Source organism: Temnothorax longispinosus, chromosome 4, assembly GCF_030848805.1.
Source record: "Temnothorax longispinosus isolate EJ_2023e chromosome 4, Tlon_JGU_v1, whole genome shotgun sequence".
NCBI classification, from domain to species: domain Eukaryota; kingdom Metazoa; phylum Arthropoda; class Insecta; order Hymenoptera; family Formicidae; genus Temnothorax; species Temnothorax longispinosus.
In genome coordinates this window covers 9,362,250-9,381,198 of record NC_092361.1, presented here as the reverse complement: position 1 = coordinate 9,381,198, position 18,949 = coordinate 9,362,250, and the positions used below count along the sequence as shown (strand labels likewise).

The window sequence follows — 18,949 nt, the reverse complement described above, 5'->3', positions numbered from 1 at the left end:
TTATTTTTTGTACTGTTACCTCTGTAATTCTTTGCAATGCGATTAAATCTTTTAAAATACATATATAAACTTTGTATTTAAATAATACCTTGTATTCCCTTGTTGGGTTTAAATATTTTAATAAAATATTTGTATTTTGTACTGTTACTTCTGTGTAATTCTTCATGATTCAATTTTTTATTCTAATGATTATATACTCAAGAAAAAATACCTGTTATTTGTTTATATCAGTAAATATATAATTATATATGGTCATATAAGAAATGGAAATATAATCTTGAACAATATTATATAGCTATATATAAAAATATATGATTATATATTCCATAAAACCTCTCAGAAAAAAAAGTTTCTTATAATGTCTTATATGCTCAATTGCTCATACATGAATTTTGGCCTGATAAGAATTTATATGGTCATATATGATTATATACATAAAAAATATTTCTTATAATGTCCTATATGTATCATATAAGAAGCGATCTTATATGCTCAATGCTCATATATGAATTTTAGCCTGATAAGAGTTTATATGGTCATATATGATTATATAAGATTATATAAGATTATATATATATAAACATATATATTTAAATAAGTTTCAGAAAATTTTCCGGGAAAAAAAACCTTTTATTTGTTTTGTGACGTTGCAGTTCCGCTGCATCGTGGCAGCGTCCCCGCCGCCGTCACAAGGCACGGGTTCGCGCCCAAGGACGATCCAATGGAGCAAAACTAGGGGCCTAATGATATTTGCGTTTTCTATTACTAATCCCTTTCTTTTATTTTGTACAATTATTGGCACCTTGCCAAAGCGAACATACAGGGACGTCCCTATCGGATTGCGGCTAATCGAGGGATTCGAGACTAAAGGAGAGGGCCGGAGACAAGGAACCGACCGTTAAGGCAATTATTGGCGGCGTCTCGCGGGCGGCGAGACGAGAAGGGCGCAGAAAAGCATGCGCGTTGCGCATGATTCGGCGGCTGGCGGAATGTATTGTGGCAGGGCCCCCGGCGCCGGGAAGGAACGAGTTCCCTGGCCGACCTCCACTGTAATGATTGGACTTGGGGTGGCTGGCCACCATCCCAGGGTCACCGACAAGGACTCTCGAAAAACCAGCGAGTTCAGACTGCTAAGAAGAATTCCAGGAGGCCGCTGCAAGAGCGAGGGGTCGGCAGACACCCCCGCAGAATCTGCTGCCGACGGCACTGCGCGAGGATCTTGTCGCGAGCTCGCGAGTCCGCCCCTAATTGGCTCGCGTTATCGCGCAGAAGGGCCACGCAACCCCTGGGTGGGGCGCGCCATAGATTTCGCTATCGAGCGAATTCCGCTCGATCTCTTCCTGGTCGTCCTCCGGCGTGAAAAGTCGCGTTGTTTCCACGCACTTTGGCTACCGTATAAACTTGGCGAAGTCCTGGCCTGAGCCTCGAGAATTGAGAGCAGCGGCGCAAGAGAGGAGTCCGTACGCCGCCGTGCCGGTGAGGTTGCCTTGAACTCTTTGTGAAGCCACGAACCAGCCCTCCGGGTCACGTTCCCGCTCTGATGCCGACACGCGGTTTATTAGTGAACATCGCCGAAAGGGCGTAATTCTTGTGTTAGCGTTGGCGGTCGGCATTAGGCGAGAGGCTCCGGGATAGTTTTGTCGGTTAAGGGGGTCATCGATTACCGCAGGCTCCTGGAGATCGCGACCGTGGACACAGGCGAGCCTTCGGCAGCGGCCGAAGTACGAGAGTCGTATATCCGCCATTAAACTCGTGCGGAGTACTCGCGTTTACTTTCGCGTTCGCGTTCCCGATTTTGCGTTGTATTATTTCGCGTTCTATTTTGCGTTGTGTAATAGCGTGCGGTATCCCGCGTAATATTGAGTGTCCTCGCGTACTATATTTTGCTTCGTCCTAAGTGTTATTGCGCGTGTCATAGTCGTACTTTCGTGTTAATAATCGTACTATATTTTGCGTTGTGTTTAGAGTCCCGCGCCTTCCGCGAGCGTATTATATCTTGGCGATAGAACTCTTTGTGCGCTGAGCGTGGCGCAGTATTGATTTCCTATTCAATTGTATTTCACTTTCAGTTCTCTTACTTGTCCTTCTAAATTCTGTTTAATGCTATTGACTACTATTATTTTGCGTCTCGGGCGTGATTACCCAGTGAAAAGACGTGACAGTTTATATTAGTTCATATTAGTTTATATTAGTAGATTTGTCGCAGGCTTTTTGCAAAATCAGCCTTTTTGCAAAAAGGCTAGCCTGTTTGCAAAATGCCGCCTTTTTGCGGAAGCATTCATTAGTTCTTAATAAGACTGACACACTTTAGACTTTTTGCAAAAAACCTAACTAGCACCAGCCTCAGTGGTTAATGATGCGGCACAAACACGATAACTGGTGCCCCTTGATTTGATTGTGGTTTCTGGTAGTATTTTTTACGCTGAACAAAAAATTATATAGGTCTTATAGGGCTAACTGCTTTAGTTTTCGAGATATGCAGTATTAAAACTTAAAATAAATATAACTTAATGTCTAGATCAAGGGCGACCTCACCGATTTCAATGACCTTGATATATGTTGTCAAGGTCATGACCCCGAGTGACCTTCAGAAGGTTTTAGCTGTCGCTCGTTATTCGTTAAAAAGTTATTAACAAAAAAAGTTTTGAAAATATAGCAGCTATTTTGAGTATTGGAAGGCATAAATAACTAATATATATGTCGAAATTGTTCACGCATACACTTTCCATACGAAACGAGGTGCCACATGAGTTCGTGGCGTGCTTTAAACACTTAAATACTTTTAAAGCGCGTCACTAATCTACATAGGTTAGATGACGCGCTTTAAAAGTATTTAACTGATTAAAGCGCGTCACTAACCTACATATCTACTACCTACAAACGGGTGTGTCCCCACCCTCCAACATTTGAAGCATCTGAGGGGCGGGACGGCAGCAATTCAGCGCGGGCCCTCACCTAGCCTACGGTGATTCTCTGGCTTTATTGCAACTGACGCGACCCCAGCTGGGCACTGCGCCCACAACGTTCCCAGACCATTAGGGGATCTGCGGATCGCGTTAGTCTTTATTTCCTCAAGAGGGCATTGCCCCATCTCGGACAACGCCCTCCCGACCTCTTCTTCCGTCACGGAATCATCCAGCCCTCCAATGCGAACTTCGACTTTGGCCCGGCCGAGTGATCCGTACGTCCCCCTCTCTGAATGTCCCGCGAAGGCGGGTCGCCAACCGATCCGCCTTCGTCTCTGCTCCTTTCCCGAGGATCTCCCACAGGAGTGCCTCCGTGATTCCTCGCTTGCAGCGGAGGTCCTTCATGCCTAGTCGGTGTTTGTTCCTGGCATCACTGTGACACCAACTGCTGCCGTCTTTGGGGTGGATGGTACCCGCACATTATCTCTCTTCTTATCTTCTTTCCGGGGTTTATCCTGAGAAACCTCTTCTCTTCTATTTCTGCGGCCCTTCTCCGTCGCCCCTTTCTGCACTACTCCGGCATATGTTGACGGAGGATGTATCGGGGGCTTATTCTTTGTCACAGGGAGGAGGTAGGAGACACCTTAGCCTGTGCCATCCTCTCTCCTCTCCTTTCCATCTTCTTCCCAGCTTCGCCCGCCGTCCGAGCCCTGGCTTGTTTCGCCTTTTCTCCGTTAATGGAGTTCACTTTATGTGTTAATCCTGTTATCCTTTTTTCAAGAAACAGGATCAGCACTCTCAGGTCCTCGTTACCCCTGTTGGACTCTTCTTCTGTTTGCACAGTAGAGTCTCTCGTGGCAATGGACACATCCGTCTTCATTGCGACCGGAGCCGTTTCTTTCCTTTGTACTGCCTCTTCTCTCTTAATTACTCTTTCCTCTCTCTCCTTGAGTCGTATCTCACCTTCTCTTAACCTCGCTTTTTTCCGCAAGTAACCTCTCCATCTCTTTTATCTCCTTTATCTCATTCTTCATCCTCTCTGCGTTTTCTTGTATCATAATCTTCGTTTCTGCCATTAGTCCTATCTTGAGGTTCTCCAGCTCCTCGTTGAACCTTTCTTTCTCGAATATTTCTCCCCTCGTCCTTATTTTGTTGACAGTCTCGAGGACTGCCTCAATGTCCAAGTCAAATTTCTCTTTACAGCCACTTCCTGTATAGGTAGTTAATACTTTCGTCAGGAAATATATAACCCTTTTTTCCAACTCTTTTACGGAGAGTTTCTCCATCGCCTCTCTACCGAGGACTCCATAAAACCGGATCTTCTGCTCAATTCGCTGCAATCTTTCTCAGGAGGGTGACCTTGACAACATATGTCAAGGTCAAAGTCATCGGAGGTGCCTCCCCTAAAATGCATAATTACCGAACTTATATAGTCATATAAGATTATATATGATCAGGTCAGAATATTGCATCTCAAAGTATTCGATAGATGGCATTCAATGGGATCTGTTTTTTGTATTTAAAATTTGACAAACAGTGTTATAAGAACGGTATCAAAAGACACGACACTGTCTCGCGCTATGGAGCGGCACAATTTTTGTATCAGTTGTATCGTGGAGTCCACTGGTGTGCCACTTTTATAATAAAGTGGCACACTTAAAAAATAACAGAATAAATCACTTTTACTTCGCCAGTCAAATAATAAACAACAACGGAAGTATTAATCGACTCTACTGGCCATTATAATCGCCAAGACAATATGACCACGATTTGGTTCGATTATCGTCATGTAATCTTTGATACTTATATGTATATAAGCATCTTATTTAAATAATTAAATTTATTGCAAAAAATATTACCTCAGCCAGGGTTCGAACCTTGACTAAAATTTCGGTGTTTCCATCTTATATTATGTCTATTAAAAAAATAATTTACTACGCCAATCAAAATTGTGTTTCAAGTCTAACGATTTGTCGGCGCGCAGTTACTATGGTTGGAATAATATTGTTTAGTTTAATACAGGTTATTGCGATAAATATTACCACATGCCTCAGTGGTCGAATTGGTACGACACCCATCACGAAATGAGGGAGGTTCCAGATTCAAATCTTGGCTGAGGTAATATTTTTCGCAATAAATTTAATTATTTAGCTTATATATAAGTATCAAAGATTGTATCAATTTATATTGGTTAAAAGAGCGTCTTGATGATAATCGAACCAAATCGTGGTCGTATTGTCTTGGCGATTATAATAGCCAGTAAGGTCGATTAATATTTCCATTGTTGTTAAAAAATAACATTTGAAAATAACAATTTTCTGAAACTTATTTAAATATATATATGTCCTTATATATAATCTTATATAGTCATATGTTGAAATTTAAACGACAAACGCAGTGTACTATTTAAATTTAACGGTTTATTCATTCAATTAATATAAAATCAGTCTTACAGAGAACATTATAATGTAACAGATATGACTTTACGTGTAAACGTTATTATCTCATAACTCACACAGTATTGTTATTAAATCAATATTGAGCAACACAATAAATATTAGTAATAAACGCAAAGTTCTTACATATCTATATAATAGAGACTTATCTGAATTATTGGATTAACTCTATCGACCGCGTGGTGAGCTTACCAGAATCCGTCGTAGAAAAGGGAAGATCATTCCGTTGCTATGTACAATATTCAGACGATCGGTTTTTTTACGTACGCGTCTTTATAATATCATCCAAATGCAACTTCAACAAAATGCAACTTCAAGAACTAAGGCCGGTATTCATAGTCGATTCTTATATTTAAGACCATCTTAAGTACAATCTCAAGATGTCATTAACCAATTACAGAGCCGTATTAGCATTTTAAGATATTACTTGAGACGGTTTTGAAATAAGATCTGATTATGAATACCGGCCTAAATGAGATTTACCGACCAACATCATATATAATCATATATGCTCTTATCAGGCCAAAATTCATATATAAGCATATAAGATCGCTTCTTATATAAACATAAAGACATTGTAAGAGATATTTTTTATATGTACCTATGTAATCTATATATATAAAGGAAGATGTCCCGACTGACTGACTGACTGACTCACTCACTCACTGATTCATCAACGCCCAGCCCAAACCCCTGAACCGAATTTTTACCAAAAGTATATGAAATAGGGGTAGAATTTTCCGGGGAGTGCCGCTATGTGTATAGTTTTTTGTTACCGATTTTCTGGAAACCGGTTTTTCTAATTTTTCGGAAAATAATTAACCAAATCTCAAAAAATTATAGATCAAACAGGGGTAGAATTTCCCGAGGAGTACTATGAAGTGTATAATTTTTCGTTACCGATCTTTTGGAAGCCGGTATCAAAATTTTTTTAATCTTTCGGGAATTAATTGACCGAATCTGAAAGAATTGTGTATGAAGTAGGGGTAGAATTTTACGGCGAGCACCATAATGTGTACAGTTTTTGTTACCGATCTTTTTGGAAACCGGTTTATTTAATTCTTCTAATTTTTCGGGAAATAATTGATTAAGGTGGTCCTTTCGCGGACCCAGCTAGTCAAGTAACAGTCCGTCATGAGGTAATTGAAAACAGACATATTGACAAACATTACACAACATCCCAATAATTATAATAATATAATATGATTTTACACGCACGATTTAATCGTATTTAATTATTTACTAATTAAAAAAATATCACAATAGTAGTGCGGTTGGACTCGATTTAGGTTAGGTCAGGCATGACAGTACGAGTAAAGCAATATGCGATTGGACCACTACTTATTTAACCTCATATATCAGAGCAAAACATTCGGCAAGCCTTTATTTTCAAGGTATGTACGAAATCCGGAAACTTCAGGGAATATTTTAAAACATGAATAATGTATTCATCTGATCGCTAAGTACATGTATTATTCGTTGAAAACCTCGGACGTGGCGATTTGCATCATTCTATCTTTCTCGTTCATTAGATGTAAACAAGGATAGAATGACAATGGCACGCTCCGCGAACGCACATTTAGAATGACTTATTTCTTGTAAAGTGTCGGTAACCTCACTTGATTTTTCGTACACATGCCCCTTATTACTGTATATTTAACATATATCAAATTTAGGTACCTATCTAATACTTGTTCTCACGAAAGGACCACCTTAAATGTCAAAGAATTATACATGAAGTAGGGGTAGAATTTCCCGGGGAGTGCTATAAAGTGTATTATTTTTTATTACTGATCTTTTTAAAAACCGGTTCCGAATGACCGAATCTCAAAGAATTGTACATAAAGTAGGGGTTGAATTTCCCGGGGAGTGCTATCAAGTATATAATTTTTCGTTACCGATCTTTTTGGAAAGCGGTATCAGAAGTTTGACGAATTTTTCGTGAAATAATTAATCGAATTTTAAAGAATTGTATTTAGAGAGAGAGAGAGAGAGAGAGAGAGAGAGAGAGAGAGAGAGAGAGAAAGAGAGAGAGAGAGAGAGAGAGAGAGAGAGAGAGAGAGAGAGAGAGAGAGAGAGAGAGAGAAAGAGAGAGAGAGAGAAAGAGAGAGAGAAAGAGAGAGAGAGAGAGACTATTTGCGTGTCTGATTACATATGTCCTCCGGGGCAAAGCCCGGGTAACCAGCTAGTCTTATATAATCATATATGACCATATAAGGTCTTGTCAGGCCAAAATTCATATATGAGCATATAAGATCGCTTCTTATATGAGCATATAAGATTTTGTTTCCTCATAGAGGAAGCTTTGTTTTCGTAAAAAAAATTTTTTTTTAGTTGCCACTGCCAATGTGTTTAGAATATTCTAAAACGTTAAAAAATCGAGTGTATAAAATTAGCCCCTCTTTTTGTGAAATTCATATTTTTGAAAGCTGTTGCAGGTTGTTCTGAATTTGTACTACATTGTTCCAAAACAATATTCCTTAATTCCAAACAGTTTTTTAATTTAAAAAAACGATTTTTTTACTAGCCCCCCTTTTTTTGAAAATTGAAATTTTTATCGCTACAGATTGTTCTAGTTGTTCCAAATATTGTTCCAAAAGGACAGATCTCTAAATCAAACCGAAAATTCAGAAAATAAAAAAAACTTTTTTCCGCTGGCCCCCCTTTTTTCGAAAATCGAACATTTTTTATCGCTACAGATTGTTATAGTTGTTCCATCATTGTTCCAAAGTATTAGTTTGATTGGTTAAAAACTTCAAGAGATATTGAAAAAGAAAAATTTACTTACCAATACTTATTTACAATCTAAAGGGCAAAAGTGGGGTCACATGTTTCCCCACGTCAACTCTTGTACCGCATCTCACCTACGGGACATTTTACGCTCTGGCTAACGTACGTCAATTGCCAAAGAATTGAACTGCTGCCGTTATCGTTGAAATGATTTACAGATAAGAATATTTCACATCACATTTACATCGAGATTTGTGTATGATGCTTCGATTTTATACTTCTAAAGAATCTTAAACTAAGATTGGCAATTCCGAGAATAAACTTTCTAATTATTTTAAAATCTTAACATAAAAGTCTTAAAACTTTTTTTCTCATATTTAATTATTACTTGAGTGAGAATTTATGAAGAGTGGATCTAAAAGTTATGTTATATATTAATAACTATATAAAAAGTTAAAGAAGTTATTGAACTGAATTATGATAAAAATCTGGACCCGAAAATATACCTAATTACTTCAAGAGCGTAGTGTGAATTTTTAGTTTGGGGACACAAAGTCCCCCTCATTTGTCTTTTAGGGTTAACAGATAGATAGTAATAATAACATATCATATAAAAATATTTATATTTTAACAATGTTCTTAACAATATATTTAACGGGAGTAGTTTCGGTCATCCCCCTCGCATGACTATATAAAATATCTTATATTTCTACATATATACATATATTGATATTGCCTTTTGGTTCTATGCACGCTTTTCTGGGCTTACGTAACAAGTCGTCGTACTCAATCCAATTGGTGTCAATTACGTATGTATGCAGTATAATAACCAGAATTTAGGCTCCTGTTCTGGTCTCAACAATTTTGTTCTGAATTGTTTCAGTGGAAAACACGATAGTTCTAACGTGGGAAGCCTGGAACAAAATTTTTAACCAAGAAATTCAAAAAATTAATTTTTTTGATGAAGAGTAAAGTGCCCTTTAGGCTCCTGTTCTGGTCTTAACAATTTTGTTCTGAGTTGTTCTACGCGGTTAGAAATATGTTCTAGATCGACAGTTTTGTAAGTCATTTTGTTTACGAATAAATGGCCAAAAACTATTATTTTAAAAATTTTTTCTTTTTTTAATATCTTTTAAAATTTTTAACCAATCGAACTAATACTTTGGAACAATGTTTAAAACAACTAGAACAATCTGTAGCGATAAAAAATTTCGATTTTCGAAAAAAGAGGGGCCAGCCAAAAATAGTATATTGTACAACTAGTGGAAAAAGTGGTCGATTCTGAATGAGTGTGAAGTTGACCATCACACTCATTTGGGCTCGACCACTCTTCCCACGAGTTGTTCATACTATTTTTCCTAACAAGAGCGTGAAACAGGCCGCTTTTCGCGCTTGTTTTACAATTTCATTTTTCCACTAGTTGAGAAATAGCTCCATGTTTCAACGCTTACGTCATCATTGCGAAATGGATCGTTTTGCTCACTCAAAACAAACGCGAAAAGCGGCCCATTTCACGCTCGCGTTAAGAAAAATCGGTTTTTTTTTATTGAAAAATTGTTTGGGATTAAGGAATATCATTTTGGGACAATGTAGTACAAATTCAGAACAACCTGAAACAACTTCCAAAAATAAAAATTTCAAAAAAGGGGGGCTAACTTCATACACTCATATATTTCACTATCTATCACGCGGCGACGGTCACGATTGTCACTATTTCTAGGTTATAATAAAACTGACTGACAGCGCGCTGAACGCACTGACTGCACTGAGCGCAGTACGCACGCACACGTATACATACATATATTGATATATCGACTCAAATGGATTTACTCGCTGGATTGATAATACCTAATTTAGGTATTATCCTGACCGATAAGTCTATCGACCTAATTTACCTACTAGATCGATCGATAAGGGCTCAGATACAACGAAAAAAATAAGGAATAAGATAAAGGAATAAGGAATAAGGCATGTTGCATCTCACTTTAAAGTACGTGTACTGAAGTGAGATGCGACATTCCCTTATTCCTTATTCTTTTATCTTATTCCTTATTTTTCTCATTGTGTCTGAGCCTTAATAATGCGCGCGTGATATTGAAACTGGCGATACTAGCACCGCCAGTGTCAAAATAGTGAAAGTTACATATCTCTGATATATATATGTTATATTGAGATGAGAGCGGTCGACGTATCTTACGTATCTTAATATAAAATTTTCACATTTGGACTTTGCGTCGCAATATCTCCGCTCGCAGGGCATGTAAGGGAAAAATAAAAACATGTACCCCCCCCCCCCCAAATCGACCCCAAGCTATCGATCAAGCCTACTTAGAATTTGATCCGTTCACTCGTTATTGAGATCTCAAAATCTCGGGTACTCGCAACTCGTGCGTTAGCGTAAATGAGTCACGGTGCGTCTCGCTCCGCGCGTACTTGGCGCGAGACACTGCCGTGTCTCTTGATATTATATTCCGTTTTCATTCTTTTATGTATGTACAATTTCGGGTGTAATCCCTTTCATCACGTTCATTTCACGTCTATACGGAGTCTGAATATATATCTGTCATTGTTCATTTATGTTCATTCGACGTCCATTGAATATCTACTGTCAGGGAACCATGTTCACCAATTTCATAAACGGATATGCCATGAAAATCTGTTATATGTTTAAAGTACATAAAACGGATATTTTATGGATAGGTATTCTTAATATTCTTAAAGAATTTGTAGGATATTTTTCGAATATTCGTGTGCTATCTGGAAAATTTGCATTCGTCTCTATACAAGGAGGAAATTGTTAACAAAATCGGAAAGTAAACGCAACATTTCAATTACAATGTTAGTAATCTTTCGCATCCAGATGACTTTGCAAATAGTATACCCGACTTCCGTAAATATCGGCAGAACATCGGTAAACACGAAATGAGAAATTCAACGACTAAAATTGCCACAGGTTGAGATCGTGATTGACATATGTGTTATTGAAATGTACAAGAAATATCATAAAAATGCAAAATCGTTGATAATGAATTTGATAAAAGAGTTTAGATAAAAAATTAGATTCCGCGATCGAAGGATTTGAAATAATCTATTATTCACAAAAATTTCGAGGAAAATTTCTCTCTCTCTCTCTCTCTCTCTCTCTCTTTCCGGATGAGATATAAGAGAGAGAGATATCAAATAGCGTGAGTTCGATCGAATCCTCCGAGCACAGGAATGCAAATAATTAAATTGGCGAATAATTAAATATTGTAGCTATTTGTAGTCAATTCATCCTTTTCAACAGACGCTATCACATTTTTCGCATGCAATTCACGTATACCAATGTCTCCGATGCAATGCACGTTATTCCGAAATTCCGAATGATTGACCACAATTAACGAACAACTGGTGCGCCGATGGCGCTATACCTTCTACACGCGCCACTCTTCCACACTGTTTACACGTGTAATTTTTAAGATAAATAAAATTACACGTGTAAACTGAATTTGTTTACTGTTTGGTGAAGTCCTTAGTCCAATTATGTGTGAATCTTGAGAAAACAGTATCTTATATCACAATAGTATGCAAGTTTCACTTAAAGATGTATGTCGGTTATGTCAAAATAACAGGATAAAGCTGAAATTTACAGAGATTGTGCACTTATATATCCCAAAAACCTGTGTTAAATTTGCGATTGATTGTCCGACCCGTTTCTGAGATATTTGCTTTAAAAGTTACAAAAATTGTATATATATAGATATACTTTCCATGTAAATATCATAATATGTATCTCTGCTCATGTAAGATAAAAATGAATGAAATTTATATGGTACACTTCTATGACATCGAGAATTACAATTACGGTTTTTTAAGATTTTCTGGTTATATTTTTTTTCAAATTTTTAATGATTTATTTAAACAATATCAAGTACAAAAATGGGACAAAATTGCGATTTTTACGCTTTTTCTATCCCAATGATACCATGTTGTTTATGAATAATTTCTGAGATTAGCTCTACACTGTTCAATCAAGAAAACAAAATTATGCTACATACAGCTATAGCGACATACATCTTTAAGTAAGGAGGAGATAGTAGTTTGAATGAGTTAAAAATAGCTTTTTTTTTCAGGAATGTTTTAATGAAAAAAAGGTAATAAATAAAATAAAAAAAGGTTTTCTTTATCAAAACTTACATCTGTATTTAAAAAATTCTTTTATACAATTTTATTATAAATAATGGCTGCGACAGCTGTCGGCGCGGACTATGCTTATCAAAACGTATTTTGCGCCGATCATCGTAACATTCCACAGGATATTATGGAAGCAAAAATATTTCCCTGTCACTCTTAACGCCGACTATATATTTATCCATTCGACCTGTGAATACTAACTCCGGCTATAGTTATCATTCATGTAACGACCTGTCGGTACTGACACCGACTATAGCCGTCCTAGTTGGTACATTAATTTCATTTGTAATGGTCACATGATAGCATGTTTGATCACGTGTCATCGATACGTATCACATTTGCTTTCTCAATGAAATGCATTGTAACAATCAGTCAATAAAATTTTAAATAAATATTGCTTTTATGTAAATTTTATTTTTATATTTAATCAGCCATTAATGTGTACTAATATACTATAAAGTAGATACTAAAGTAGATAAGTTAAATAGCGCGAAGTAACATAAATCAATTGCGTTAATTGTGAGTATCAATAAAGCGCGTTCCGCGGTAGAGAGGTGTATAATGCGATAGAGCTCTGTGTCAAATTTATTGTTAGTCATAATAAAAAGGTGATTTTTAAAAAATAGGCTTAAATGTCCTCCACGTAAAAATTTCTTGATTTATGCATTTATAAGAAAATGGCAATTGTTTGAAGTAAAAAAAGTTCAACTTCTGTGTAAAATTTAGAACTATTTTTGTTAAAAAAAAAATTACTTTGAAAAATCCTACATAGAAGACAAGATTAGGAAGTGAAAACATGCTAGCAAATCAATTAAATAATTTTGGAGATATCGCGACCATCGATTTTAAGAACACTATTTCAAGAAAAACGCGCGTTTAAAGTTTCAATTGTGAATATCTCGAAGAACAATTAAACAATCGGTTCTTATTTTTAGTCAGCTATATTTCTGATCCATATAACTCAGCGTCCTTCTCACAAGGAAAGATCCTCCACTAAAAAATTCAAAAAATTATAAAACTGACAAAATACGTAGAAAATGTCTTAATATATAATAAGCTATTTTTTACTATCTGAATTCACTAAAGGGAAAAAAATCAGTCCAATCATAGAGGTTGGTCCATTTTTCGTTTTTATTTTATTGACACTGTGAGCTTGAAATAGTTAAAAGAAATTTGCTTATTGATTAGTTATACCAACTATTCAAGGTCGATTATTTATTGCCAATGAAACATTTTGATAAAAGATTTAAAAAACGTGGAAATCAAAATAGAAAAAAGGAAAGAATATCTGTAATTCAAAATTTTTATACACAAAAAAAAAATTAATGCTCTATTGTATCTATATTATATGTAATGTTAATATATATGTATATGTGTATATGTGCTAATGTGCGTATAAATTAAATACAAAAACATTATGTGTCTAACACGATGTCGTGACGATGTAATCACCATAATTTTAATTTATATTTTTCGAGACTCGATTGATTACTCTGTAATATATTTTATTACAAGGAAAAGTACTTTTTAGAATGATTTTTGATAAAGTTTCTCTTGAAAGATCAGTCGATCATTTTTAATAAAATACACTTAGCAAAAGAATGTGTTTGAAAACAAAAATTGATGTAAAATATAAATGATTTAGGTTTAAATATAAATGAAAGATGTACTATCAAGAAAATAAAATTAAGATGTACAAAACAAAATAAAATTTTTAGTTTTTAAATTGTGAGGTATAATATTTAATTTAATAATTATAATTTTTCACAATTTTTATTTAAGGAAAAATTAAATTTGTATGTAACGGTTAAAAGTTAAAATCAACTTGTTAATATTGTCTGAACAATAAAACCTAAGTATGATATCAATATTTTTGCAGAGTTTGAAATATTTTTAACAATAGCTATTCTTCTAAATATATGCTATTAAAATTTTACTATAGAATGTTAATGATGTGCTTTGTATATCGATCAACTATATTGCTACATATAATATAATCTACGTAAGTATATAAAAAAGTATGCAAGTAAAAATTTGCACATTGCTTTCTCATAGTTTTTAAGTGTGCAAGAGGGAACTTGTACATTGCTTTCTCATAGTTTTTAAGTGTGCAAGTAGAAAGCAATGTACAAGTTTCCACTTGCACACTTAAAAACTATGAGAAAGCAATGTACAAGTTTCTACTTGCACATTTAAAAACTATGAGGAAGCAATGTGCAAATTTCTACTTGCACACTTAAAAACTATGAGGAAGCAATGTGCAAGTTTCTATATACTTGCGCACTTTTTTATGAATAGAGTATCATTAAAGATAGATTGGTGTTGTATTTGGCTTGATATCTCAAAATTTGCGGAAATTAAAGCAATCACGTAGATTTTTTTAAACAGAAATCGGTAACCTCTTTATTATTAACAATTTTTATTAATTCTATTATATTTTTCAATTTTTTCTATATTATTTTATATATAATTCTTTAAAATTTATTTAATCAGTTCTTGAGTTATAGAAATTTCAGTAAACTTTGCTGCTTTTTTTTTTTTTTTTTTTACAGAAATTGGTAACTAATCAACCAAATCCAGAACTAATCTTAACAAATTATATATGAAATAGGGGTAGAAAAGACTGAAAAATATAATAGAATTAATAAAAATTGTTAATAATAAAGGAGTTACCAATTTCTGTTAAAAAAAAAACAGCCAAGTTTATTGAAATTTCTATAACTCAAGAACTGCTAAATTAAATTTTAAAAAATTATATATAAAATAAGGGTAGAAAAAACTGAAAAATATAATAAAATTAGAAATAGATCGATATCATAAATATTGAAAAAGCTATAGCGTAAAACACGCTTTTCTGAAAAATGAAAATTTCCTTAAAATCCATACCGGTCGACGGATTTTAATAAAATTGGAGGAGAACATATTTTCTATGATACTCTATTTGTGTGCAAAACTTCAACCCGGTATCTAAAAAATTGTAGAAGTAGATGCGTGTACAAAAAATCCGTACACACACACACACAGACACACACACACACAGACACACACAGACACACACACACACACACACACACACACACACACACACACACACACACACACACGCACGCACGCACGCACGCACACACACACACACACACACGCACGCACGCACACGCACACACACACACACACACACACACACACACACACACACACACACAGATACTTTCAGACATTTTTTACTAATATGATTTCTCGACATTTTAGAACAATCTAAATCTATTTCCTTTAAAATCTCGAAAAAAATTTTTTTTTACCATCACAAAGCTTCCTTTTTGAGGAAGCAAAATTGCAATAAATAATAAAAACATATAAAACAATAAATCAGTTATTGAAAATGCATGCACGCAAACGTTAATGCATATTATTGCACAAAAAGGACAAAGAATAACGAGCGCATAAATGCTTTTATAAGGCAACTTTTCCCTTTCATGATGTTTAATCGAAAGCATGACGAAGTTAAATGAAAATTGATAGCGGAAACAGACGGGATAACGTTATAAATCGATCCATTAATTGTGCGATATGCGATGCGCGAATTCGCATCAATAACAAATGTATCGCCGCTTTAATTTGATTTAATCGATCATTTGCATGGTTTTTGTTTGTTGATAAGATTTAGCATTATCATACAGGATGTTTATTCATTAAAACAGATAAAATAATATCTTACTTCAGAAAACGTAATATTAGTTATTACTATATTTTTTCTTGCATTTTCTTGTAATTTAAACAAAACAATTTCCGTCGCCAGCAAATAATTCAAAATAAGTCGTTTTATTTTTGACCCAACTGGCCAATAGAAACAAGATTGCACGACGTTTCGACCGAATTCCGGTCCTTATTAAGTGCTTTAATTTAAGTTACACCGATCCGCATGACAAATTTAATTGCATCGTTGACGTGGTGTCCTGACAACGTCAAGACAAACGCAAAACTAAACAAAAGAGAAAATAATACATTTAACAATAGAAAAACTGTACAAAATCGTTACAATATCGCGCTGGTCAAAAACAATAAAATTAATTAACACTGTAAAAATCAGTTAAAAGCTTACAATTCTTATGCGTTCCAAAACAAACGGTGAAATCAAAACGTCACCAGCCATATCGAGGCACAACGTCCGAACAGTAAGACAGTCAAAGTCGAAATGAGTTGTCAAACGTGATCCGTGGATAGCAAACGGCGCTCTGGTGGAAAAACGAGCAGAACCGAATATATTCTTAAATACTTGTAATTCTTGTAATTTAATTTGTCCAACTCCGCGTTTTTTCTTTAAATTTCTTATTATAAGAAAAAATCAGAAAGTAAAATAAATTTGAATAACAATTAAGTAATTTTAAATCGACTGACTGGCAATATATAACGTCTTTTCGATGTGACCATTGAAAAAACTATGAGCCAATTCGCTTTGTCGGATTCACACAGCACTTTTTCGGATCAATCGTCAAGAAATTATTAATTTCGACCAACGCTTTTGGTCGGGTGATGTAATTTCTGAATTAAATAATTTTATTTTATTGCGAAAAAATATTACCCCAGCCAGGGTTCGAACCTCCCGTATACCGTGCGGGTGTCGTGCCAATTCGACCACTGGGGCTGTGGTAATATTTATCGCAATAACAATTATAGGATGGAGCACCAATTCTTCAGTCAACGGTGAATAATAACAGAATAATGGATTTTCTTCGCCAGTATATAGAATAACAATTAAGTAATTTTAAATCGACTGACTGGCAATATATAACGTCTTTTCGATGTGACCATTCAAAAAACTATGAGCCAACTCGCTTTGTCGGATTCACACAGCACTTTTTCGGAAATTACATCACCCGACCAAAAGCGTTGGTCGAAATTAATAATTTCTTGACGATTGATCCGAAAAAGTGCTGTGTGAATCCGACAAAGCGAGTTGGCTCATAGTTTTTTCAATGGTCACATCGAAAAGACGTTATATATTGCCAGTCAGTCGATTTAAAATTACTTAATTGTTATTCTATATACTAGCGAAGAAAATTCATTATTCTGTTAAAATAAATTTGCCCAACATAGGAGCGCCATAAACAAAACTAGCAGTAGTTATAAGAACTACATGATTGAACTATAGTTACAGTACAGTATCACTTTAGTTGCGTGGTAACTTTCGCTTATAATTGGTTGAATGGCATGGCCACCCCATTGTCAGATTGCAACGTTCGTGAACTGTAATCCGATTTTTTGTGGTCAAAATGGGAAAACATCAGAAATCTACAGAAGAATGGTAGCGCAGTACGGTGAAAACTGTATGGGATAGAAAAATGTCTACATATGGATGAACAGATTAAGAGTGTGAAGAAAAGTGAGAGAAAGCGGAGCATACGTGACTTCAGGAGCAGCTAAAAAACGTTCTTTGCAAACGGAATCAGAAGATTTGTGAACTGTTACACGAAATGTGTTGCAAAGTTTGGCGATTATATAATGAAAAATGATGTATATATTTTGCTAACGTGTATTGTACGTGACAAATAAATAAATTCACTTTACTTTCTGATTTTCCTTTATATGTATAAACAAAATTATTTTATTAAATTGTAATGAGTTTCATATAAAAAAAAATGTATATTATACAATTCACAGATCTATTCGTTAATAGACTTTACATTGAAATCTATTTGTCAAGATTATTAGTTACGCTAATCTCAATTATAAGAATTTTACAAAATCAGAGTCAAGACACAAGTTGTAAATTCATACAAATAATATCTTAAACGTAGATAACAAAATCTATAATTTAGAGAGTGAGAGAGGATTAACTTACACTTACTCGAACGATGTTGCCGAACCTGTTTTATAATTAATCGTGAACCAAAATTCGTAAAGCTCTCGATCGACCGGTTGTAATAGAGAAGATCGGGGCTCGTTGGCACAAGGGGCAAGTTGGCACAAGGCGCAATGCGTTCCGTTTATGTATTTATAGCGAAAGAAACAATGGAACAGTTATCACAAAAAATCTCTTTTATAACATAAGTAGTTTTCCCAAAGTTTTATTTAAATCAAACAATTAAGTATTACAATAAAAAAAAAGAAAACTCTGATTCAAGAGGTGGCAAGTAAATTTTCGAGCGTTTCAAAACATCGTATTAATATTCTTCAGCTTGAGAAGAAAATCAAAGAGACGTATTATTAGTTTAGAAAAGAAAAGAAAAGTTTCTGTTCTTATACAACATGTTATGTTGAAAAACAACAGTAATTTATTGTAATAAAATGACTGAAATCAAACCTATGTAGGGATGGGGTATGTTGGCTCATATGAAGGCACGCTTAGCTTGACTTGTTGTTGCCGCGCACGTGAAATCTGTGTGAATATGTGATTTTTTACCTACAATGCTGACAGAAGCTAGATATACATTTATATTAATATTTTTATATTGAAGAAAGCTATATTGGTTGGCCAATAAATCCGTGCGGTTTTTCTCGATAGATGGCGTCAAGGCGCTCTGCTAAGCTTTATCTTCAGTCGGTAAGTTTTGAAACCGTCATTGATCGATGACATTTAAACGTGTATTTAAAAAATATACGTAAATATTGCTTGAGTATCTTGCGTGTTTTGCGTTATCTGAAAATAGATAACCAGAACGAGCATTTTCGGCATATTATGCTTTT

General features: G+C 35.1%; 2 protein-coding genes across 6 annotated transcripts in view; one reads left to right on the top strand and one right to left on the bottom strand.

Annotated features, from left to right (window-relative positions):
• The window catches only part of LOC139810883 (uncharacterized), a 61,412-nt gene extending 44,691 nt beyond the window's left edge, over positions 1-16,721 (bottom strand). The window contains exon 1 of the mRNA XM_071774771.1: positions 16,365-16,721. Within this exon, the coding sequence (XP_071630872.1) occupies positions 16,365-16,415 (51 nt within the window). The 5' untranslated portion in view covers positions 16,416-16,721. The remainder of the gene's footprint in view (positions 1-16,364) is intronic.
• 5-ht7 (5-hydroxytryptamine receptor 7) overlaps positions 1-18,949 on the top strand; it is a 561,506-nt gene that overhangs the window by 237,493 nt on the left and 305,064 nt on the right. Inside the window, exon 2 of one of the 5 annotated variants that reach the window (XM_071774766.1) lies at positions 18,768-18,806. The exons of the other annotated variants lie outside the window; for them this stretch is intronic. The gene's annotated coding sequence lies outside the window, so the exon portion shown is untranslated. The remainder of the gene's footprint in view (positions 1-18,767; positions 18,807-18,949) is intronic. 5 annotated transcript variants of the gene reach the window in all.